The sequence below is a fragment of the Sarcophilus harrisii genome, chromosome 4 (genome assembly GCF_902635505.1).
Source record: "Sarcophilus harrisii chromosome 4, mSarHar1.11, whole genome shotgun sequence".
Classification (NCBI taxonomy): domain Eukaryota; kingdom Metazoa; phylum Chordata; class Mammalia; order Dasyuromorphia; family Dasyuridae; genus Sarcophilus; species Sarcophilus harrisii.
The window spans coordinates 274,376,508-274,401,295 of NC_045429.1; the positions used below are offsets into that span (position 1 = coordinate 274,376,508).

Sequence of the window (24,788 nt, forward strand, 5' to 3'; positions counted from 1 at the left end):
AATTGGATTACATAGACCTTTCACCTAAGGTTCCTTCCAGCTTTAGAGTGTTTAAGGAATGTCACACTATGACCTAAGAGCAAATTTCAGGAGATGGAGAGTGAGGGAACCAGAAGACTCTGAACAGCCTGAAAGAGAAGAAAGGTTTCTAAAAGGTAAGAAAATAGAGGCAAAAGGCACTGAAGAGGTTTGTTCTACTGGATGTTTTTCCCCTGAGATTCCATACTATCTAAATATATATTCATGTATATATGAAATCTTTTGTTCTTGATGTTCAGTTGTTGGTCAGTCATGTCTGACTCTTCATGATGGCAGTTGGAGTTATCGTGGCAAAAATAACAGAGTAGTTTGCCATTTCTTACTTCAGTTTATTTCACAGATAAAGAAATTGAGGCAGGCAGGACTAAGTGACTTGCTTAGGTCAAATGAAATAATATTTGTTAAGATTTCAGCACAGTGCTTGGAACATAGTAGGCACTTGATAAATGCTTAATTGCTTCCTTCTTTCCTTTGGAAGAATCGTCAGCTTTCATTCTTTGGTCACTGTAGTGTTCTATGACTTGCATTTATATAATAACACAGGGAAAGAATATTGATCTTGAAAAGATGGGTCTTTGTTTTAGTCAGACCTTTGTAATCTTCCCAAAATGAGCCAGCCCATTTTCCTTTTCCAATTCAGTTTTGTCCCCTGTACATTTGCATCTTCTATCCAAGATGAATATTGATCCACAAGCTCTAGAAGCTGTCTTTCCAAATGCATATTATAGTCTGTAATAATAGGTATCCTTTATTTACTTATATTTTTCCCATGTGTATTGTTAGGCTAAACTTTTTAAAGTGATTATTTATCTAATATAATGATCTTGGACTGATATGTTCAATACTATGTTATGTGCTTGAATTCTGTGCTATATCTTCTCCATGATAATGGTCAGCCTTTGGTAAACTTATTTGTCTAGGTTTTACCTCTCAGAGTGATCAGAAACTCATTGAACAAAGTTATACCTGTTTTCATATCTTTCAATTTTGCATCCTTCTGAAAAATGCACTGCTGAAGGAAAGTCTTTGAGAGTGTGCTTTATTTTATAGTTGACAAACTGTGGGATTTTTATAATCTCTATATTTTCCTTAAAAATTAAGACTGAATTTCCCTATTCTATCTAGACTGGAAAGTGCAATGCCTACTTACAGACCCTGTTCCACTCTGATTGGTGCAGAAACTTCAATCTGCTCCATTTCCAACCTCTACTATTTACCCCTCCTTATGCAGGCTAGTGGCCCCATGCATCCTGGGGTTCACTATATTGCTGACAGACTTAGTACAAACATTAAGTAAGCTTAGTCTACTATATCTCAGTTAATTGTAGATGGAAAGAAAGATCAATTATATAATCTCGTTTATAATAAGCTTACCTATTCCCTTCTAAAATTCTCATCAAAGATACCATCAATGTAGATACAAATTATTCTCAACACATTTTATATAGAAAGATAAAGTAGACATACTTTTTTGTGGTCACTTTTGGGGATAATGATGAGATCCAAGTATTTTTTTCCTATACCTCTAATATCTTCCCCTCCTTCAGATACTTTGAAAATCTGTCAATGCTCTAAAAATTGTGTCACCTCTAACAAAGACCTCCTCTTTGAATATTTGTTTGAGTCTGGCTGCTTTCCCTTCTTTGTTCTTTTCAGTGGAATTTCTGCTTTCTCTATAAGCAACATCCAAGACCATGATGTTTGAATCTAAGTGTTTTGGCTCCACAGTCCTCAGTGGTGTAAGGTTCATTCTGAAATCTTTGAAGATCTTTCCCTTCTTTCATTTGGATTTTGTCTGCTTAGTGTTATGCTTAAATAATCTCTGGGTGACTCTGCCTAGTTGGATTTCTCAAACTTTATTTAAAGTGTTTTTCCCTTTAACTGTTTCTTGATATTTTGTGAGGTGATTCTTAGTCCTAATTTTTTAATATCCTGCTTGGTAGGAATTTTAAAATGAGTTTACATTGTAAAGTAGTATTCTCCTTCACTGCTTTACATATATCTGTTCAGGAAATAGGTCAAGACTTTGTTGACTAAGATGTTTTTTCACTTCTTTTGGTCTCATTATGATAATTTACATCGATTAAACTTCTGTATGAACTTGTCAAAAATGGTTTCAATGCCTTTCCTCCATCTATTTTCCATATGAGGGAGATATTATCTTATTTAAATAGGTCAAGTTGAAGTCATTTTAATTGCATGCCATATCTGTTCTTATGTTTATTTTTTTCTAGCCACGTATCAACCCATATCTTTGCTCTGACAAATAAGGAATTTGATTACACATGGATAAAAGATTCATGAATGACTTAGGCAGAAATCCTGTCTGTTAAAATATAATTAATTATTTTTATTATATTACTTGGTGCTTACCATGTCTTGCATTTTCCAATTATTTTCTTGGAGAAAATATTAATGGTATAAAGGAATGAGTCTTCTGTGTAGTTGATAAATCTTTGACCTCTTGTTGTTTACTCTTGAACCATATTTCCTAATCATTTTTGCTGTCCTCATCTTTGCATCGAAATTATCGTGTTAAAGTATACATTGATTTAATGTGTAAGATTTTATCAAGTACTTTACAGAATTTGTTTTTATTTCTTTATCCTCTGTTAGAAATACTAGAACAGGAGCAAATTTTTTTTTATTTTCTTTTTGCACATAGTCATCATGAGCACTATAGTATGAGAGGACTAAATGTACCATAAAATGATGTTTCTTGTGGGTGTAACTAAGGGGTATGGTGTAGTGAGTGCTAGGCTTTAAGTTAGGAAGACTCATCTTTGTGAATTCAAATCCAGCCTCAAACATTGTGTATCTAGCTATGTGACTCTGGAAGTCACTTACTCTTGTTTGCCTCTGTTACCTCATCTGTAAAATGAGCTAGAGAAGTAAATAGAAAATTACTATGGTATCTTTGTGGGAAACCCTCCCCACAAAAAAGTCAAACAGGATTGAAAAACAACTGAACAAAAATTGCCCATGGATGCACAGTGAAAACAAACTCTATCACCTTCTTCATTTTCTTCACTAAGAAGAATCTGTGAGACATCCTTCTATTTAGCAGTAAATTCCTTTTGTCCTTTGATTTCATTTATAGAGAGCATGTCAAAATAATTTAACTGATCTCCCTTCAGTAATGTGTTCCCTTGGTCCTTGGCCAAGGGTCTGACATTTAGATTACCAGCAGTCATGTTAATGTTTATAGATGGTCTATTAACTATGATTCTTGGAACCTTCTGCCCCATTTTCTGACACTCTGTCACCTTTAGTTCTGAAGTACAGACCCAGGGATCATTTTATATATATATTTTGTTTAACAGTTTGCCACAGAATTTCTCACCAAGTAGTCAATTTATTGGTCAATATAGAACCTGTCAACTAAATTGGTCCTCAGAAAACAGAAAATATCTATAGTTCAAAACATACTTAAAGTCGTTTTAGCATGTTAGAATTTGCCAGAGAGTACTAAATCTTTCAAAAATCTAAACCCCATCTCCACCCATAATTCATAATGATGCATCTGAGTAGGAATTTGTGTGGAATTCTTGCTATAATCAAGTGGATAATGAATGTCAATTGTCCAGATTTTGATATGCAGTTGCTTGGACTGCTTCAAGAGTTAATTCATCAGTAGATATCTTTTAGATACATACTATAAAGAGACAATGAATTGAGCCCAGAATTGAAGAGGAAAAAAGTAAGCTGAATTGTCTATCTTTCAAGTAATTTTGTTTAATTTTGACACAATGATATCAGTCCTCTTAATGACCCTAATTATCTCCTTGCAACAAAGGCCCAGAATTTGAATATGATTTTTTTTGTTATGTTGTTTGACTATGAGTCATTGGATACTATAGTCTTTCAAAATTTTAATTTGAGGGTCACGGAGAAGGGAGATGCTACATTTGTGCATATAAGTATGATATAAAGTAGAATGTGATAGAGGCAAAAAAATAACCCAGGAAAAGTTTTATAGGAAAATTTGATGAGGGAGAAGAGAGCATTTTATCTGGGGAGATTCTAGAAAGCTTTGAGGAAGCTGTGGGGCCTGACCTGGGACTTAGAGAAATAAAAAGATTTCAATATCTAGATCTGTGAAAAAAAATGCTTTCTGGACATGATAAATGAGTCATGAAAATGCACAAAAGCACATAAGAGCAGGGATGATCAGAGAAACAAGTAATATATTTTAGGGGGCAAGGATGCAGTATACATATAAGGCAATTATGTGAAATAAAGATGATAAGGGCAAGTTGGAGCCAAATTTGGGACATCTTAAATATGAGCCAAAGCAGTTTGTCTTTTGTGCAATAGGGAGCCACTAAAGGCTCTTGAGCTAGAGAAATGATATGGTTAAACCTATGCAATAAAAGATGTGATGTTTATATCTTAGTACAACCTAGCTTATATTATTTTTCTCAAGAAATATAGGAGCCTAAATATGTGCAATAAAGGAATGGAAATCTTGTTAGGGAAAGAAGAAAGGACAGAAAGAGAATTTTAGATCAGCTGCCTTCTCCCCTTGTCCCCTTTTACCATTGGTGATTTCCTTCTTTCCATCATGGGGAAGATCCCAACCATTCTTCATTCTCTGAACTTTACCACCACGCCTGCACTGGTTCCTTCCTTCTCTCCTCAGACATACCCCCACCTCTGAATTTGTATTGATATAGCACAGTCCCTGACCCATACCAATTAATACTGCTCCACTTAACTTGATCACAGGCCCTGCCTAGAAGGGGAAGTCTGGTGAGGTAATGAACTGGTCATTGTGAGTGCTCTCTGGGCCCTCAGAGTAGGCAAAAAGCAAAAGATACACAAGGGGATGTGACTGAAAAGTAAGCAGGGCCCTTTGCCAACTTCACCACTTTGCAAAAATACAGCCCAGCCCAAAACAACCTTGCATGTGGACATACTCTAGCACTCTCTATACAAGGCCATTGTAGTCACTAATAGACTTTTTTCTCTCCATTGATTCTTGGATGGCAACTCCTTTTCCCCTAGGTTAATTATCATTAAAATCTGAATTCTCCTGCCTTTCAGGGCCTGACCCCTCATCATTTACATCATTTCCAGCCACCCCATGGACAATTGGCTGCAGCATATTACACCTCAAATTAGCAGTTCACAATTCCTTCTTGATCTGATTACCCTCTTTCCTTAACTCTGGTAAAGTTGATAGGAATAGAGGCCAGATATGCTGTTCACACCCTGAGAAGGATAGAAATCCTTCAGGTGGGCCTGTGAAGCCCCATCCCTGAGACAGATTCTTAGGAGAGATCTAGCTCCCTTCAGAATGTTAAATCAGTTGATGAAATGATGAAGCTAATTCCATCTCCTTAGCTTCTTTATGCTTTTTGCCCCTCTAAACCTTTAAAAATAATAGACATTAATTTTAAAAATAATAATAATTAGCATTTGTACAGCCTGTGTGCCCCTGCTAAGCAGTTTACAATTATTATTTCATTTGTTCTTCACAACAACCCTAAGAAATAGGAAATATGAATATAATGTTTGAGATAAGACGATTGAATAAATTGAGAAAAGTGCATTATATGGCTGATAAGGAGCTGAGGTTGAATTTGAATTGAAGACTTCCTGACTCTAGGCCCAGTGCTCTATCCACTATTCCACTTAAATCAGGATGACCTGGATTTGTATGCTACATCTGATATATATTAATGTTGTGACCGGATAAGTCTCTTGATTAATAAGTTTCAGAGAAGGTACCAATCTGTCCTGGTAGAGAGATACTCTGTATAAATTGTCTCCAAAGTGAAGGATGAATCTGGGGAATGGAAGGAAGACAAAGATGACAAGACCTCAAGAGTTCTGTGATCAACCACTTTGATGATAGGAAGATGGGTCTCAGCTCAGACTTTCTGTTCTACCAAAAGGCTTATTATAAAACCACACCATCACCTTCAATAATTATCCACACATTACTCTCTCACTCCAACCCCCTCCAATAACTATGTAAACTCTCAATCTGTCCACTTCTATCGCAGGATAGGTTCTTCAAAACAATCATAACCTAAATCCAACCCCTATCTGCAGCTACACCAAATTGGGATTTTTTTTTAAAAACCTTCCCTCAGTATACCCAAATCCTGTAACCCAGATCATCTCATATATAAACCAAACACTTCTCAGCTGGCATTTTAATCTTAGTTCTTAGTTAGAACTTGGTTCTGCTTTCTGTGTCAATAATGGTAAAGAGCCTTACTCTATCCTCACCTGATCACTCCAATTTTGATTTTGTTAGATGGAATAAGTCCCATTGGCTGAGCAGGTACAGATAGGTTGCAACCTACAGAAAATTATCTTCTCACTCTTTTCGCAACTTTCCCTATTTCTATTGATGGAATCATCATCATCCTTCCAGATGGAAGGTATAACTTGAAATATCCATCCCACACTCCATAGCTGTATCATCTTAGGTATAATAAGCTCGCAATCACAGTTTCATCCTTAATTGTCCCACATACTCAAATATTTGTCAAATCCTGTTTCTACCTCTATAACTTCTCATGTCCATGCACCTTTCTTTCTACTACCATAGCTACAACTCAAGTGCAGATTCTCATCACCTCTCACCTGACCTACTGCAATGGCCTATTAATAGTTCTCCATACTTCAAGTCTTTTCCCACTCTAATCTTTCTCCTCACACAGCTACCAAAGTAGTTTTCTTGATGGGTAGTTCTGCCCACATCACTCCTTTCTTCAGTAAACTCCAGTGCCTCTCACTGCCTCTAGGAAGAAATAGTATATCGTTATCTCAACTTTTTTATACTGTATGTAATTATTAGAATAGTAGTACATAAATATTGCTTAAACAAATAAATACAAGTACATTAGTGTATTTCTTTTTTTTTACCAATAGGATAATGATTTACTGCTAGGGTTTAGTAGGGTTTATTAGTAGGGTTTATGATCAAAAAAGTTTGAAGTACTGCTGTGTATAGATGAAATCATAAGATCACAGATTCTATTCAAAAAGTTTATAAAACATTTTCCTTGAAATAATTCCATGAAGCAGTAGTTGCTACAGAAAAGCAACTACTTTTTTTTTTTTGACTCAACATATAATTTCACTTGTGTAGGCAACTCCCAATGAGAAATATTTTTTTATCAGAGTTCAAGGTCAAATGAGTCATACAGCAAACACTAGGATCCACAAGTCTTCCTACTGTTAGGTTGCCAGTATTGTCCCCATTTTACAAGAACTGAGATTCAGAGACTACCTACACAGCTAGTAAATATTGGAGATAGGTCTTAATTAAACTCACAAGTTTGGACTCTTTAGGCTGCTCTCTAGGACCCATTATACCACAGAGTTCCTTTTGCCTGGGATCTTCTTTACAAATCTTACCCATCCTACAGAACCCTGTTTAAATCCCACTTTCTTAATGAAGACATCTGTGACCATTTACATACCCCTGCTATGAAATCTTACAACATCTGTCATCTGTACTACACTATTTAGAATATAATCTTCTCCCACTCCCACCCCACAAGATGACTAGAACACAGTAAGGTCTTGAGGTCCTGACAATATGATAGATTTATCGTGGATAAATGACATCAGGATGTTTTTCATAAGCTACACATGTGGTTATCAAGTAAATATTTCCATAAATCCATGGATAGCAATGTGGTACATTGGAATGAATGGATGAATGAACAGATGGATGAATAGACAAATGAATGGATGGATATATAGACAAATAAATGAATGAATGAACGAGCAAGCATTTGTTAAGTACTTACTATATGCTAGGTCCTGTGGAAAACAGTAGTAACCCAAATGGCTTTTCTAGTAAGATGGCATCTCATGTCAGTTAGTGACACTATCATTCTGCCTTATTTACCACTTTTGTCCTTTTTTCAACTATCAATTTCTCCTTCACAAGCAATATGGAACACAGAGGTTAAGGCTTCCATGTGCCTTCCTATAGTCATAGGCTTATACTACCTAGCTACCCTGGGTGACCTAGGAGAGAGAAGTAGGCAAGAGCTCTGGGTGTTCAGAGCTCTGGGCTGCAGTAGCCAAGACTGATAAGTTGTCAATAGCTGCCTGTCAGCTACAAACTTCCACTCCATTTCCCAGGTGGAACTTTTCAGACTTCAGAATTTCATATTTGATATATCAATTATGCTGCTAGGTTTGGGGGGAGGAGCAGTTGACAGGAATCGATGGAGCCCTTTCCTTTCTTGGAGCACAAGGGAAAGGGGTATTTTTCCATACCCTGGCTGCTGATTTGAGTATTAAATTCACCAGGTGGTCAGATCCAGTTGTAGAAGGCTGATTCTCCCAGCTCTGGAATAAAGTTACAAAAGGAACTAGGAGACTTTTGGAAAGAACCAGACAGGTCATAAATACTCAAAGTTTGATTATACTGAACTGACTTCAAATAAAAGGAGGTAGGAGAGATAAGTAATAACACTTGTATTACCTATATCCCAGAGCCACTAGGTTCATAGATTTAGCACCAGGAGGAGCTTCAGAAGTCATCCAGTCCAATTCCCTCCTTTTTTTTCCAGGCCCAGCAAGATTTATTGTTTAAGGTCACTCAGTCAGTGAATGGCAAAGGTGCTCTTTGATTAGAGAGAGGGAAACAGAGCTTTAGCTCAAAGGTTATCTAGGTCTCAGTTGCCTGAGGTATCAGTTAGTGGAGCCTTAAATGTGCTGAAGTTCAGGATGCAACAAGAAGAGGAAGTAAGGACCATAGTCCTCTGCAGAAGCCATCCATGAACTTAGAGCATCAGTTCCATGCAACTCTTAATCCCTCTACCTCTTGGAAGTGGCAGATACCTGGTCTTTTCTTTCCATAAAACAGAGCAGCTCAGCCCCCTGGATGAGTTCTTGGGGGCTTTTTGTTGTTGTTGTTGTTGTTGTTGTTCTTTGTTGGTTGATTGGATTTTTTGTTTGTTTTTTGTATTCATCCTCATTTTACCCCTTCAGACTTTAGATATGGAGATCCCAAGAGACAATAAGTTTTTGGTTCTCATCTCTGATTTCATCATTGGAAAAGGATGATTTTCAATAAATTAGCATAGCAATTATAAAAGAGTAGGACTTTTTAAGGTCTTCACAAAGGGGCCAGAGGTTAACTTGGGTAAGGACTAGTATAGTGGAACACACATGTAATTGCAGCTGCTGGGGAGGATCCAGAGTGCTTACATTCAGGAAGGGTTCTGAGCTTCAGTAGGCTAAGCAGATCATGTGACCAAACTAAATTCTACATTAACATAGTGATGTGTTGGGAACAGGTGGCCACCAGATTACCTTAAAGAGGGGAAAATCTTCCTAGTTCAGAAGCAAAACAGATGAAAGTTCTTATGTTGATTATCACTTGACTGGCACCTACACCAAGAAGCTGAGTAAGATAGGGAAAGCCAGTCTTAAAGAAAGAGGAGGAAAATATAATATGGAAAGTGATAAACAATATCTGCATTTATGTCAGCTGAAACCAGAGGTCATCTCAAAAACTTAACTAGGCATTTGGGATTACTCAGGAAATAATGGGATCCTTCAAAGATTTAAAAGGCTAGAAAATCAGGTTTGTCTACAAACAATTAGTATGGTGGTGCAGGAGAAAGGATGATAGATTGAAACAAAGAGATCTTGGAAACATCTTGGCTCTAACACTGGGACATTACTACTTTCTAAAACTCAATTTCTCCATCTGTAAAATGGGGGAATAACTAGATTGTGTCCAAGGTCCCTTTAGAACAGCTCATTTATGAGACCATTTTATCTCTTTGAGAGGCAAGGAAACTAAAAGCAATTCTTGAGCAAGGACTTGGACATTTTTCTCTAAATTCCCTTACAAAGATGAACATGGTGCCAGTAGCACAGAAGGGCATAAATAAATATCTAAACCAGTAAAGCAGCAGAAGTAGATTGGAGCCTGGGGATAATTAGATAAATTACGGGCAGAGGGAGGGATAGGATGACCATTTGGTCCTTCTCAGCTTCATATGTCTACAATCCTTCTTTGGGCCACGGAGGTCAGAAATGGAGCTTGGGTCCCCAGAATCCTAAACAACTAAAATTTGTCTTGGACAATTCATTTAACATTGGCCTCAATTTCTTCATGTATGGGGGAATAAATATAAATGGGGATAATAATAACACCTAATTCCCAGGGTTGTTATGAGAATAAAGTGAGATATTTGTGAAGCACTTTCCAAACCTTAAAGCGCTATATAAATATTAACTATTATTACTACAACTAATATTTAAAATGCAGATTAGTGGGTAGCACTGCATCAAGCTAAAACACATTTTAAAATGTATAAAATACTTTCTTTCCCTAGCTGTCCTTGTATGACATGGGGATATAGGATTATGAGTGTACATTGAGTAGACTGAACTTAAACTAAGTATAGGAGTTGCAGGTCCCTGGACCTTCTCCTTTCATTTTGGCTTCCTGACTCTCTTCCCACAGTCAGGGCAGCCCTCAGCAAGAGGAAGTACCTTCCTTATCAAACTGAGTTTAAGTTTCCTACCTCTATCTCCTCTTCCAGTGTGAAAGAGGATTTGTCTCAGATAAGTAGGAAAGCTTCACTTTTATCAATGCTTCTCTCCAGCACCCTGAGGGGAAGAGCAATGGGTTGGAACTTGTATGGACTAGATAGAATACCTCTTTAACCCCTTTCTCCTTTGTCTCTCCCCCACTCCCTTCCCCTTCTGTCACATCCTCTCTGTGTCTTTCCCTTTTACTTTTTTCTTTTCATTTCTCTCTCCCATCTTATCTATGTTTTTATCTCTCTATGTCTTGTGGCCTGTATCACCATGTTGAATTTTCATGTTCCCCTTTGCCCTCCTGTTTCATCTCTTCTCTTCCTGTCACTTTTTCTCTATCCTTCTGTCTCTTCTGCCCAATCTGTTCATCATTATATCTTTTTCTGTCTCTTGCTCTCTCTCATTCTCCCCCTTTTCTCAAACTCTGGCTCTTCTCCCCGGTCATATGTGCTTACACTGCTCCTTCATCTGCTATTCCCCGTCTTTTGCTTCTTCCACTCCTTTTCTCTTTCTGCTTTCTGATTCTGTCTTTGTCTCTGTCACTGCATCTATCTCTTAACTCCATCCTGCTTCTTTCTCTCCCACTCCATCCCTCCCTTTCTCTCCCCTCTCTTTCTTTCTCTTCCTGTCTTTGTCTCTGTCCTTCACCCAATCTACCCTCTGTGTCTCCCTCCTCCCACACGCACCCTTAGGATGATCCCAGCTTCCAACAAGGCCTTCGTGGTGAATAATCTGGTGTCGGGGACCGGCTATGACCTGTGCGTGTTGGCGATGTGGGATGACACGGCCACCACACTCACGGCCACCAACATCGTGGGCTGCGCCCAGTTCTCCACCAAGGCTGATTATCCGCAGTGCCAGTCCATGCACAGTCAGATACTGGGAGGCACAATGATTCTGGTCATCGGGGGCATCATTGTGGCAACGCTGCTGGTCTTCATCGTCATCCTCATGGTGCGCTACAAGGTGTGCAATCACCAGGGTCCTGGGAAGATGAATGCTGCAACTGTCAGCAACGTCTACTCCCAAACCAACGGGTCGCAGCCGCCCCCGCCGCCGCCACCATCCAATGCGGTACAGAACGGGGCGCCACCGCAAGTGCACCCCAAGGCGTCCATGAGGAACGAGCATTTTGGAAGCGGCAGCGGGGCGTCTGGGGCTGGCGGGACGGGGATCAGAAGTGGTGGTGGAGGCTTGGGGCACAGCAGTGGCTCCTCCTCGTCCTCCAGCTCCTTGGGCAGCACGGACGGGGTGGGTGGCCGGGGCCCTTGGAGGCTCCCGCCGCCCGGCGCTCGCACCAAACCTAACCTCGACCGCCTCATGGGGGCCTTCGCTTCGTTGGACCTCAAGTGCCAGAGGAAGGAGGAGCCTCTAGACTCCAGGACTCCGGTCGGGGCCGGGGCCATGGGACGTCATTCAGACCGCGAGCCACTGCTGGGCCCGCCGGCGGCACGGGCCCGGAGCCTCTTGCCGCTGCCGCTGGAGTGCAAAGCGCGGCGCAGCCACTCCTTTGACATGGGGGACTTTGCCGCGGCGGGGGCGGTGTCTGGGGCGTCGGGGGGCGCAGCTGCACAGGGAGGTTTTAGCCCGCCGCGGAGAGTGACGAACATCTGGACCAGGCGCAGCCTCTCGGTCAATGGCATGCTCCTGCAATTTGAGGACAGTGACCTCGTGGGGCCCAGGGGCACTTTTGGCAGCTCCGAGTGGGTGATGGAGAGCACCGTGTAGATGGCGGTGGCGTCCAGAGAGAGTCCGGCAGCCCCTTCTACCTCCCTCTCCCTCCCCTTTCTCTCCCTTATGTCAATTCCAACCCCTCCCTACCCTCACTCCCACCCTACTCCTCCCATCCGTGGGATGCTGGCAACAAGGTGGAAGAAATCTTTCCCTTTTTTATATATATCAAGTCAACTCTCGATTATCTGCGTGCACTTTGTGGGTTTTCCAAGGGCGGCGTTTACATGTGGTACCTCCAACCTCTGTCCTATCCCCTCCCGATTCCGTCTTCCTTACTGACACATCCAGCGAAAGTTCAGGTCCCCTTTCCCCACCGCTCAACCGGTGTGCCTCAGGGAATGCACTACAATCTGGTAGGAACCCAGTATTAAAGAGGAAGAGCTCTCTTAATTACAAATGCCAAGTATAGGAGGCTTTGGGATGAATTGTTGTTTGTGGGGGAGCGTTTTCTTTTTAAATCTATTCCCTAAAGACAACCAAACGGATCACCATATATTATATTAAAAAGTTTGTGCCCACGGGGCTAAATCGTGGGGCCAAAGTGAGGCCTTGATGGGAGAGTAACTAAAAGTTCTTCTATAGTTCGAGAGGAGAGTTCTTGAATTTCCTAACACTCAATGTCACTAACTTCTTCCTCCCATCAGGAGCTGAGTAGCCTCCTTCTCCCTGACCCCAGTAATTTTTTCCACACATCCCAGTCTCAAATATCGTATCAAGTTAAAGCCAGTTTGTCACTGAATTGAAATTTAAATGTGTTTAGGCAGTGGAGGGAGATGAGTGAGTACTTTTTATAGGTTTTTAAGGTTTTTCTTTTTCAGTTGGAGAGAGAGAGAGAGAGAGAGAGAGAGAGAGAGAGAGAGAGAGAGAGAGAGACACACACAGAGAGAGACACACACACACAGACACACACACACACACACACACACACAGAGAGAGAGAGAGAGAGAGAGAGAGAGAGAGAGAGAGAGGTTCCGAGAATAAGAGATAGAGTCCTCAGAACATATATATGGATTCCACCTAAATAATCTGAGTGATTGGAGACAGGGCTTTGAGATAAAGAATATGTTTGGAAGAGAGCATAAAGAAGGTTGGGGGAAAATTTGAACCTTTTTTAGAATCACAGAAGAAAGTATCTCATAAATCATTCAAGAGATAATATCTGGGGGCAGCTAGGTGGCGCAGTGGATAGAGCACCAGCCCTGAAGTCAGGAGGATCTGAGTTCAAATGTGGTCTCAGACACATAATATATCCTAATTGTGTGACCCTGGGAAAGTTATTCAACTCCAATTGCCTCAGTAAGAAGATAATGTTTCAGGTGAAGAAACTGAGTCACAGACAAAGAGCACAAAGGCAATTAGTGGAAGACCCAGATCTAGAACTCAGACTTTCCAGTTCTTCAGAGTAAAGTTTCAGTATTGTTTTAGCCCTTGCTACTCCTACCCCCAAATCATGCCACAGATTTTTTTTTTGCAGAGCTGCACATTTAGTTTATTGGGAACTCCCTGAAAAATGGAGCTTAACGTCATGCTTTACTTTCTCTTTCCCAGAGACGACCTTTATTCAGGAACTTAGGGTGGAAATAAGAAAAGAAATACGAGGACTTGCTGAAATCCATGTTTTCCTTTCCATAGTCCTAGAAAATGATAGACATCTCTTATAGAGTGAACAGAGGGACAGAGAACATACAATTTCAGAAAATTCACTGAGCTTTGAATAGAATAACTTTCCCACAATCTCTCTTATTACTTGCTTCTAATCTATATTATTTTTCTTTTCCTCTCCTCTCCCTTTCCATTCTCCTCCACTTTTAACACTTTTGTTTCTTTTCTCTATGTAATTCTTTCTTTCAGTGATTCTCTTTCCGCCCTTTTTTCCTATTGCTGGATCTGAGATCATCATAAAACCTAGAGGTTATTTTTGGTAAAACAAAAGTTATTGGTTATTTGCTGAAGTGTGGTTTAAAAAAAAATTAGCTACCTTAATGAAGTCCATGGAGGGGTAAATTTCTTGGATGGCCTGAAAATGGAAGAAATCTAGGAAAGGCTGTCTTGTGGATCCAATTTAACATCTAAATGAAGTGCCCCTACTGAATTTCTAACATTCCCTATTTCCTCTTCCCTCCTTTCCCTCTTCTTCCCTTCCATTCCTTTTCACTCCTTTCATCTCCTTTCCTATCTCTCCTCTCCTTCTCTATTCTTCTCTCCCTTTATCCTTCCTCATTCTCCTTCCTTTCTTCAGCCCAATCGAGCAAAGACTGGTTGTTTGATGATCAATGAGGTAACTTCCCCAGTTGCCAGGATGGTGAAGGCTCTAGAGTCTTAAATGAAACTTTAGCAGCTTTGGGTCTTGCAACTGTGTTTTCCACTTACTTGAATTCAAGTTCTTCCTGAATTATGGAGTTCCAGCTACCCACTCGTTCTGACCAAAGGGAACCCTTTTCTCCTTAGTTCTACTGACTTCTTCACTCTCACCTTTATTTGGAAATTAAGAGGAAGCATAAACAAAAGCCACAGAAACATGTCAAAATTTTTTCATTCTAATTTTAATTACTGCCTAGTTAAAGATTATTTTACAAAGTATCTATATAAATTATACTTTTTTGCTAGTATCAGAGTCTGAGTGGTTATGGGATAGGTCAGACTGGGGATGGTCATAATGAAAAACCTAGACAAATCTGTCTGAATGGAGCAAGGAACCTAAAAAGGTCCTAGTTATATAATCATAGGCTTATAGGATTTAGGGTTAAAAGGAATCTTAGCTATCATCTTGTCCAACCCCTTTATTGTAGAGAAGAAATTGAGTCCTCAAGCAGAGTGTCCAAGGTCACACAGTAAATAGCAGATCTGGAATAAGAACCCAGGTCCCCTGCCTTTAGAATCAATATTCTTTCTGTTAATACTATGTATAGTCAGGGGCATCTGACAGCTGATAACAGGCAAAGGTTGAGGTTGACAAGTGAGTCACTGGGGATATTGAATAGGAAAAGCTAGTTCCAAAAGGTAGAGGGGATTCAGCACTAAGGGGCTCTGAAGGCAAACAAGCAGTGAAGGTTCAACAAAATTTACTCTGTATCAAGGAGTTCTGGAAACAGGTTAGTGTTAAAGAAGAGTGAATGAGACATAAGGGAAAAATAAAGTTGTAGTCAATAAGTTACAATCCACAGCACACAAGTGATACTTAATAAATGTTAATTTATTAAACCAGCGACTAGGTGGCACCAAAGTGCCAGGACTGGAGTCAGGAAGACTCCTTTTCCCAAGTTCAAATCCAGCCTCAGATACTTACTACCTGTGTGATCCTGAGCAAGCCATTCAACCTTTTGCTCATCTGTAAAAGGAAATAAAGAAGGAAATGGCAAATCATTCCAGTATCTTTGCCAAGATAAACCTAAATGGAGTCAAAAAGAGGTAGACATGCTTGAAAAACAACTGAACAACAATAAAATGCTTGATTAATAGGAGAACAGAACATGCCTAGGGCAGGTAAACCAGGGCTTAGTCCCAGAATAGCAACATCTATTGAAGGAAAGGAGGACCCAACAGGACATATCTGACTTACCTCCATGGTCCTTCACTGACCCACAGCTATCTTGTGTCCCTCAAAGGCTGGTCTTGAAGACACTGTCTCCAGGATCCTTTTGTCATTGTAACCTCTCTCTCAGCTTCCTTTGTCCACTGCTGAGCTAAGGGTTTGATTATAGTAAGATACTGTTTACTAAACAAGGGAGGAGTTTGATGGCAAGGAACGAGGGAAGACACCAGGTACCAGGAACAGGTACAAAGTTAGAGGAAGAGAAATAACAAAGATGATTTGATGTTTCTGATGATGGATTTAATGGCCTGCATGTTCTCCCAGCCTGAGGACTGAATTACTCCAATAGTCTAGGGGTAAGGTTAAGTCTGAAGATGGGGGTCAGGTGACTCAAAAGTAAAGGCAGAGTCACCTCCAAGTCATAGTAGAGAAAGGTAAGTATTACACAGGGGTTCTTTTGTTTGTTTGTTTTCTCTTTAACCTAATTTCCACCAGGAAAAGAGAAGTGTAGTTTCTTATTTCCAAATGACCAGCTCTTTTCATTTTTATCTTTTCCCAAACTTAATAGATGATATATCTTCAGTTAACACAATCTTTGTGTACATTTTCTGTGGAACTCAAGAAATAGAGGTGGAAAGAGCAATTCATCTCCACTGAGGAACTATCTATTTTGTCCCTATTCGTATCAAGTACTGCGCTAGAGAAAAAAAGACAAAACCAAGTCAGATCTTTCCTGCACAGTGTTTATATTCAACCAAATTTTTCTTTTATAGAAGAGGAATGTGAGGTACAGAAGAAGATGATGATTTAGTGAAGATTAAACATCACCTAGAGAATAAACAACAGAACAAAGATTCGAACTCAAATCCTCCAGTTCCAGATCAAGTTTCTGGTGCTCATAAGCCCCAAATGCCTTTTATCTATGACTATGATGTCCAGGGTATGGTTCTGGCCATCCCTACATGCGCTGGAATTTTGGCTTCTGGCTTCTGTAAACAGCTGCTATGAAAAACAACAAAGCCAAACAAAAATATTTTTTTTCCAAAAGAAAAGCCAGTTTGCAGACAACAGCTCTGTAGAGATATACTCCAAGGCAACATAAGCAGTTTACAACATCACACATAGGGGATGAGTACCAGCCATTCAAAATTACAGAGTTCTAGCAGAAAGCAGGGCTAGGAGGAGAGACCCTCCTTTCTTACATGGAAACACTTAAGATTTCTACATTTACATAGCAGCATCAATTCCAGGCAGGCTGTTTCTTCAAAGACCCAGGAGAAGTATTATAAAAACCAACAATAACAACAAATTAATTTTCTCCTTTTCATGGTTTTAATTTTTTTTACTGCTTCTTTCTTTTAAAAGTAAGCATCATGCTGGAAGAAACCTTAGAAATAATCTAATCTTCCCTCCTCCCCACCCTATCACCAATTATTTTAATAATGAGAATGATAGGGCTCAAAAAAGTCACATGGAGAATGAAGTATTTGTAGGAGAATCAAGATTTGATTCTTGGTCTTTTAAGCCCCAAACTGGTACTCTTGCCAGTACAGTAAACTACCCCATTTACTTCTTAAGTTCTCATCACTCTCTTGCAAAGAAGAGTTGATTTATCCTGGAATCAGAGTGGAAGAAGAGATTTTTATTCTTAAAGTCACTTTCATCCCCAAACAGGGGCAGCTTAGTTTCCATATTCATTACTATGTTCTGGCCTTCCTTCTCCATGCTATTACTGGGTGGCACAATGCCTTTCCTTTTTGCCTTTTTTTTTCTAGAGGGAATGTTCATACTTCTCTTTCAGTCCCGAATGAAAGAGAAATATACTAACCCCTTCCTGCACTTTGGAGTTTCCATTTCCTAGAGTCTCTTGGGCTTCCCTGGAATGGGTAAAGCCTTAGACTTCTATAAGAGGCTTTTTTTCCCCCTCGATCCAAGTCTAACCTATTTTCTTGAAGGTCAGTACACTTAATTAACACATTCATTAAACACTTGCAATGGGATTAGACACTATGCTCCTAATGTTGTGGGATCATCTATTTGATTGAATCGGTTTCATCTTCTTCCTGCAACTTCATCTGGATTTGACACTCTGCTGCTTTCTCTATATTCCTATGCGGCAGCATTGTATTCCATAGGATGACAGGGAAACCTCTCATAGAGACCCAGTTTCTACCTTTATCATTTTCCTTTGCCTCAGCAAGATAGCTTAGTAGATACAGTGATGAGCCTCCAGTCAGGAAGACCTAAGGTCAAATATGCTTCAGGCACTTAGTAGTTGCTGACTTGAGCAAATCTTAACTTCTTCACCTAGTCTGCCTTAGTTTCCTTAATTGTAAAATGGGAATACTATTAGCATCTGCCTCCTAGGCTAGTTGTATCAAATGATATAATATTTCTGAAGTGCTTAGCAAAGCACCTGAGATATAATAGCACTTAATAAAATGCTTGCTTCTTTTCCTTCTCTGAGATAAAAACTCTGAAGATAGTGAGGGTCTGGAGCCCTCAACTACTTCATGCTTTCCCTCTTTATCTGCAAGCTAGACAACAATATGGACATTAATATCTAGAGTGTTCCTAGACAAAGTAGTCAGCTAAACCATATTCCTTCACTTCATCCTCCAAAATTAAAGAATGAATGAGCTCCTCCACTGTTCAAATAACCTCAGTCTTCCAAGATGATTGTGGGGTCTGATTCCTTTCCTACCACCCAATAAACTGTAACTGTGCCTTGTTCTTGGAAAAGTCACTCAGTCAGTCAACAAGCATTTATTAAGTATGTACTGAAGGTAGACAGGTGGCACAGTGGATTGAGGACCTGTTGGCCTGGGGTCAAGAAAAAGTGAGTTCAAATATAGTCTCAGACACTATCTCTTTGACCCTGGGCAAGTCATAACCCTGTTTGTTTCTGTTTCTTCATCAGTAAAATGAACTGGAGAAGAAAATGGTGAGCTACTTCATCATCTTCGCTAAGAAAATCCCAAATGGGGGTTGTACTGAACAAAAGCAAGGTGATAAGTACTTTATTAAACATGTGGATAGAAAGGCAACCAAAAGAAAAAGAATGAAAGAATAAAAGACAATTCCTATCCTAGAGGAGTTTACATTTTAATAAGGGAAGACAACTTATGAACGGAAATTGAAAAGGGAGGGGAATAAAGAAGAGGAGAGGCAAGAGGGAAAAGACAAATGAATCCAGCTCAGGGCCAGGATAGAGAAAGTCTTCAAAAGACTATGATTTAGATATCCTACTTAAGTAGAATTCTAGGAAGGATCATTCAATCCTGTGGGAGAGAGCTGTAAGGGTTGAAAATACTTCAGAGATATGAATTCCAGAGCTGAAGTAATCTTTCTGGATAAAGAGGTTTCTAGAGCATGGTCAAGTCCAAAGGTACAACCTGGTTAAAAAAAAAATTAAGGGATGGCTGGCCTCAGTGGAAGTACTCAGCTTTCCCAAAATCCTTTTTGGGTTTTTGGGGGTTTTTTGAGGAGGAAATCCTGATCCATAATTCCAATGCCTTGTCTCCAGTAAGGAAAATCTCCTAATGGTAACTATTCTACAATTTTTAGTCTCAAAAAATTATTTGTCATCGAATACATTTCTTCCTGACTCCAGTAATGATTTTCTAATCACAGTACCATTAGCCTCTTTGCAATTTTTTTTAACACCAAACTATCTTAAAGATACAAAAACCCCACCCTAATTTCTATTTAAGAGAGAAAATCCTCCTGGGACAAGATGGGAGGTATTATTGTCCCCTGGGACAAGAGGAAGCAGGACAGTTTAAAAATGTTAAAAAATGTTAAAAGGAGCAGGGATACCATGAAAAAATTTCTCCCTGGAGAAGATACTACCAAGAAATGTTCTTTAAGTATCTATGTCATGGGGAAATACTAAAGAGAACTATACCAAGCATCAGGATATATCCTTTTATCTAACCAGAAAATTGGCATTCACAGGACTCTGGTAACATAGGTTTGTAAGTTTCATTAAGGGAAGTCATTCAGTGATGATAATTAATAAAGGTTAATCAAGATAAATAATAAGATCATGGGGATAGAAACAGTGAGATAAGGATTAATCCAGTAAAAAAAAAAAAACAGTGAGAAATAGAAATGAAGAGTAACAGAAGATTTTCGAGTTGAAAGAACCTCACAGGTCATATAATCAAAGCATCATTTAACATATTAAAAAAAAAGCCTGAGGCTTAAAACAATAAATCTAATTGTCTAAGATAATAAATGGAAGAGCCAGTATTCAATGCCAGCTCTACCACATTGAACAAGGTGGTTCCTTTGACAAAAGATATAGAGTGTGAGTGGAGAAAAACTGAAGAAGATGGAAATAAAATAGACTAAGAGAAGGCCAAAAAAAAAAAAAAAAAAAAAAAGAAGACCAAGAAAAGAAAATGCAAGGAGGGAGTCTTTGTGCTAAGGGCTAGGTATGCAAATAAGAAATAACCTTCTTGCCCTCAAAGAGATTAAATTCTAAAGGAGGAATTGAAAAGCTGGAGAAGGAGCTTGTGTGAAGAGAAAAGGCAGAGAGAAGGAGCTGACTTAATTCTTCATGCCTATTTCTCCAGGATTTCTCAGAATAATTTGTCTCCCTCTGTAGGCAGTTCAGCCAAACGGTGGGGTTCTGCCCAGCTGTCGGCTAATGCAGCCAGTCACAGCACAGAGCAGCAGATGACTGAAAGTCACTGTTTCAAAAATATTATTACTATTTAGTGACCACAGTTCTGCAAAGGGTCAGAGGTAGGTTGGGCTTTATTTGATTCTTTACATATAATGGACACTGAAGAAATCCTTGTGCATTCAGCAACCATTTATTAAGGGCAACTTACCTTGAATTTTAGCAGCTAGGTGGTACAGTAGATAAAGGCCTGGAGTCAGGAAGACTCTTCTTCCTGAGTTCAAATCCTGCCTCAAACATTTCCTAGTTGTGTGATTATAGATAAGTCACTTAACTCTGTTTTCTTCAGTTTCCTTATTTGTAAAATAACATGGAGAAGGAAATGGCAAACCACTTTGCTGAGAAAATCCCTAAAAGAGATTACAGAGATTTGGACATGACTGAAAATTACTAAACAGAAGTACTAGACATCATGCTAAGTGCTTTACAAATATGTCATTTGATCTTCACAACATTTTGCAGTTGTGTAAACTTATAGGCAGACAGAGCTTAAGTTACTTGTTCAAGGTCACATAGTAAGTATCTGAGGCTGGATTTGAACTTGGTCTTTCTTAACTCCTTTCTAAATGATTGTTGATTACTCATCAACATTCTGATAAACTTAATAATAGTTTTTGAGCTGGGTAATTCATTATATCTTCTAAATTTCACTATTCTATTCCCTAAGTTTCTTCCTAGTTCAGACATTCTATGATGAAGTCTTGTATGCTTTATTCCAAGATCAGCACTGAATATATAGCTCATGGCAAGATCTAGAGAGAGCTCAAGAATGTCAGAACAAGGAAAGGCATTAGAAATTATTCCCTTGCTCTATAGAGGAGGAAATTGAGTCTCAGATGCTTTCTGAAGTGAGGAGTATGTTTATTAAGGACTGGTAAAGAAGAACCTTACATATATTCAAACATGCAGTGCTAAAATTGCCAAATTACTAAGATTCAATGAAGAGAAATGGTAGTTTTCTCCCCTGTAATAGCTAGCTTTGTACTAAAAAACCAAAGAGAATTGACCAAATTTCAATAGAGGAAAATATTTAGAGTGAAATCATAAATATTAGAATTAGAAGATACCCAAGATATTATCTAGTCCAATCACCCCCTTTTACAGATAGATAAATTGAGACCCAAAAGAGATTACACATTAACTAATGACAGAGCAGATCAAACCTTGATCTATTCTACTCCCACTTTTTTTCTATCACATCTTATTGCCCCCTTGTATTCTGTAACTTTTGTGTCATACACTTATCAGGATGTGATAACTGGAACAGGCGATTAAAGATTACGTAGTACAAACCTTTCATTTTACAGAGAAGGAAATTGAATCTTAGATACTAACAGGAATTACGGTTATTTAAACTACTAAACTAACCCTAAATAAAAGACTTTAGGGAGAAGAGGGGGCTTGTAGTTATCTTTAACATCTAACAAAAGTTGCTGTGTGAAAGAGGTAATAGACATGTTCTGTTTGGCCCCAGAGGACAGTAACTGGTGGAAGTTCCAAGGAAGTTTATTTTTATACAATGTAATGAAATACATTCTAACAGGGGGAGCTGTCCAACACAGATAAAGCTGCCTTAAAAAGTAATGAGCTACCTACTGTGCTGGAGCAGGATAGGATGATGCATAGACTCTTGCACTTGAAAACTTTGGAACAGATGACCTTTCCACCCTAACATCTTATGATTCTACGGAGTTTGTGTGTGTGTTTTGTGTGTGTGTGTGTGTGTGTGTGTGTGTGTGTTGTGTGATCTCAGAACATGTGCCCACCAATCCAATCTGGATCTTAAGGAAAGGGAATCACAGACCATCTGAGTAGAAAAAGACATTTGCTATTATTTAGTCCAAGCCATTTTTGGAAAAAAAATATGACTTCTGAAATACAGATACCTTTTCTCCAATCCTGGAAAAAAAAACTACCATATTTTTGGCAAAAGTATACCATCCTCTCAATCATCTAGATTCATAACCTAAGAGTTATTCTTGTTTCTTATCTCTCTTTCACTAACCTCCATTCCACTTCATATTCAATCAATAATGAAGGGTTATTTTTGAATTTAGATTAAGATCAATATCAATCAATAATTTTTTGTTATTGCATTGTGGCAGGATGGAGGAGACAGAAAGACCTATAGAGTAGACTTGGGGAGAGGAGGTAGTTATCAATTAATTTATCGATGAATCTGAAGTGCTTATGGGCAAGTGGCATGTTTAATAGGGAGGCACAAAGGCTCCTTTCCCCAAGATGGAAAGTATTTCCATCAGGGTAGGAGTTAATAGCAATGGTTTTAATCAACATTATCCTTTCCTGGGAAAATATGTAACAACAATAATCCTCATCATATCTAAAATTCATATAGTATTTACTATGTGCTAGGTACTGTAATAATTGCTTTACAATTTTAAGCTTATTTAATATTCATAAAACCCTGGAAGGTAGGTGCTATTATTATCTTTATTTTATACATGAAGGAACTGAGGCAAATAATGGTTAAGTGGCTTGCTCAGGGTCACACAGCTAATAAGTGTCTGAAGCAAGGTTTGAATTTGGGTCTTCTTGACTTTCAGGACTATTGCTTTACCCACCAAGGAACAAAAATGGTCCTGTCATTAATTAGTTTGAACCTTGTGGTCAAGTTGTATGGGACCTTTAATATGATCCAAGTCTCTGGGAAAAAAATTGGGATCTGGGGGAAAAAATATTTACCCAGTGACATACAATGATTCAGTGGTAAAGGTAGGACCAGACTTTATGTCTTGGACTCTCAGAGGTCCAATGCTTTTTTCCCCTTATATCATGTTTCTTGTAGGAGAGGAAATGATGATGATGAAGATGATGATGATGATGATGATGATGATGATGATGATGAAAATGATGATCATGATAATTTGGTTCAGTCAGTCTGATAATTTCAGTGGTGTAGGGTATTTCCAGGTGAGGAAACTCTGTGGATCAGCATCTTTTCTGCAACTTAATTTTTTAGAGATTCATCTGGAACATCAATTTACTCAAGAGTCATTTAAACAATGTACATCAGAAACAAGAATTGAATTCACATATTCATGATTCTAAAGCAAGCTCTAGCCATGATTCCACTCTGCCTTTCATGATAATGATTCAATTAAAGAAACAGTACTTGAGTCATAGGGCATAAATTGTAAAACTGGGAGGGAACTTAGAGATAACCAACTCCAACTCTATCATTTTACAGATCAGTTCCCCCAAAATTAAATGACTTACCTAAAGTCACACAGCTAGTAAATAAAGAAGCTAGAATTCAAAATAATGCTAAGAAGAGATCGAGATTATCATCTCCCTCTGTCTATATGTAGGATTGTCATAAGTCAACTGTTATGAAGGGTAGCCAGACTGTAAGGTGGCACAGTTATGATTAATCATCTAGAAATGATTAACAGCTACTGAGCTCTAAGAGCACTGTGGGCTGTGACAAAAAACAAGGAAAGAGTAACTCCAACGAGATCTTCAAATTAGTCAGAGATGACAACTGAATGGAATAAGCCAGGTGGGGAATGACAGAAACATAGAATGTCAGAGCTAAAAGAGACTTAAAAATACACAAAACATAGAATGTCAGAGCTGGAAAAGGACTTTAGAACATATTCTGTTAGAACTCAGAATATAGAATGTCAGAGCTAGAATAGACTGAAAGACCACATAATGAAATTTCTTCATTTTATAAGGCAAGCAGAGAAAGATAAGGGATTTGCCTGAAGCAAAGATCTGGCATTCATGGATTGTGGATTACAAATTTAGGTTGAATGACCTACCATTCCCTATTCTATGTCTGATACTTTGAAGGAGTATGTATTTAGATTCCATAGATTTGCTGGATAAGTAGAAGTGATCTGGTTCCTTTTCTAGCTTTAGCACTAAGTTTACATACATGCCCATCTCCTGAAGAAGTGATTCATACCACCTAAACAATGTGAGCCTTTAGCCCTTAAAAGACTCCCTTTGCTGTCAATTTTGGATTTATTAAGCAGCTTCTTAGTGCCAAACACTGAATTTAAGTGCCTGAAGATGCAAAAAGAAGCAAAAGATAATCCTTGCACACAAGGAGGAAATATGCAAATAAATATATACAAAGCAAGTTTAAAAAGTTAAATTAAGGAAGGACAAACAAGAATTGATTAAGTAGAGAAAGTACTAGATTAAGAGGAATTGGGAAAGATCCCCTATAAAAGGTAAGATTTTAGATGAAATTTAAAGGAAGCCAAGGAAAGCAGTAGATATAGTTGA

General features: G+C 38.8%; 1 protein-coding gene across 1 annotated transcript in view; it reads left to right on the forward strand.

Annotated features, from left to right (window-relative positions):
• LRFN2 (leucine rich repeat and fibronectin type III domain containing 2) overlaps positions 1-12,490 on the forward strand; it is a 321,289-nt gene extending 308,799 nt beyond the window's left edge. Inside the window, exon 5 of the mRNA XM_031964900.1 lies at positions 11,268-12,490. Within this exon, the coding sequence (XP_031820760.1) occupies positions 11,268-12,303 (1,036 nt within the window). The 3' untranslated portion in view covers positions 12,304-12,490. The remainder of the gene's footprint in view (positions 1-11,267) is intronic.
• Positions 12,491-24,788: the final 12,298 nt, after the last annotated feature.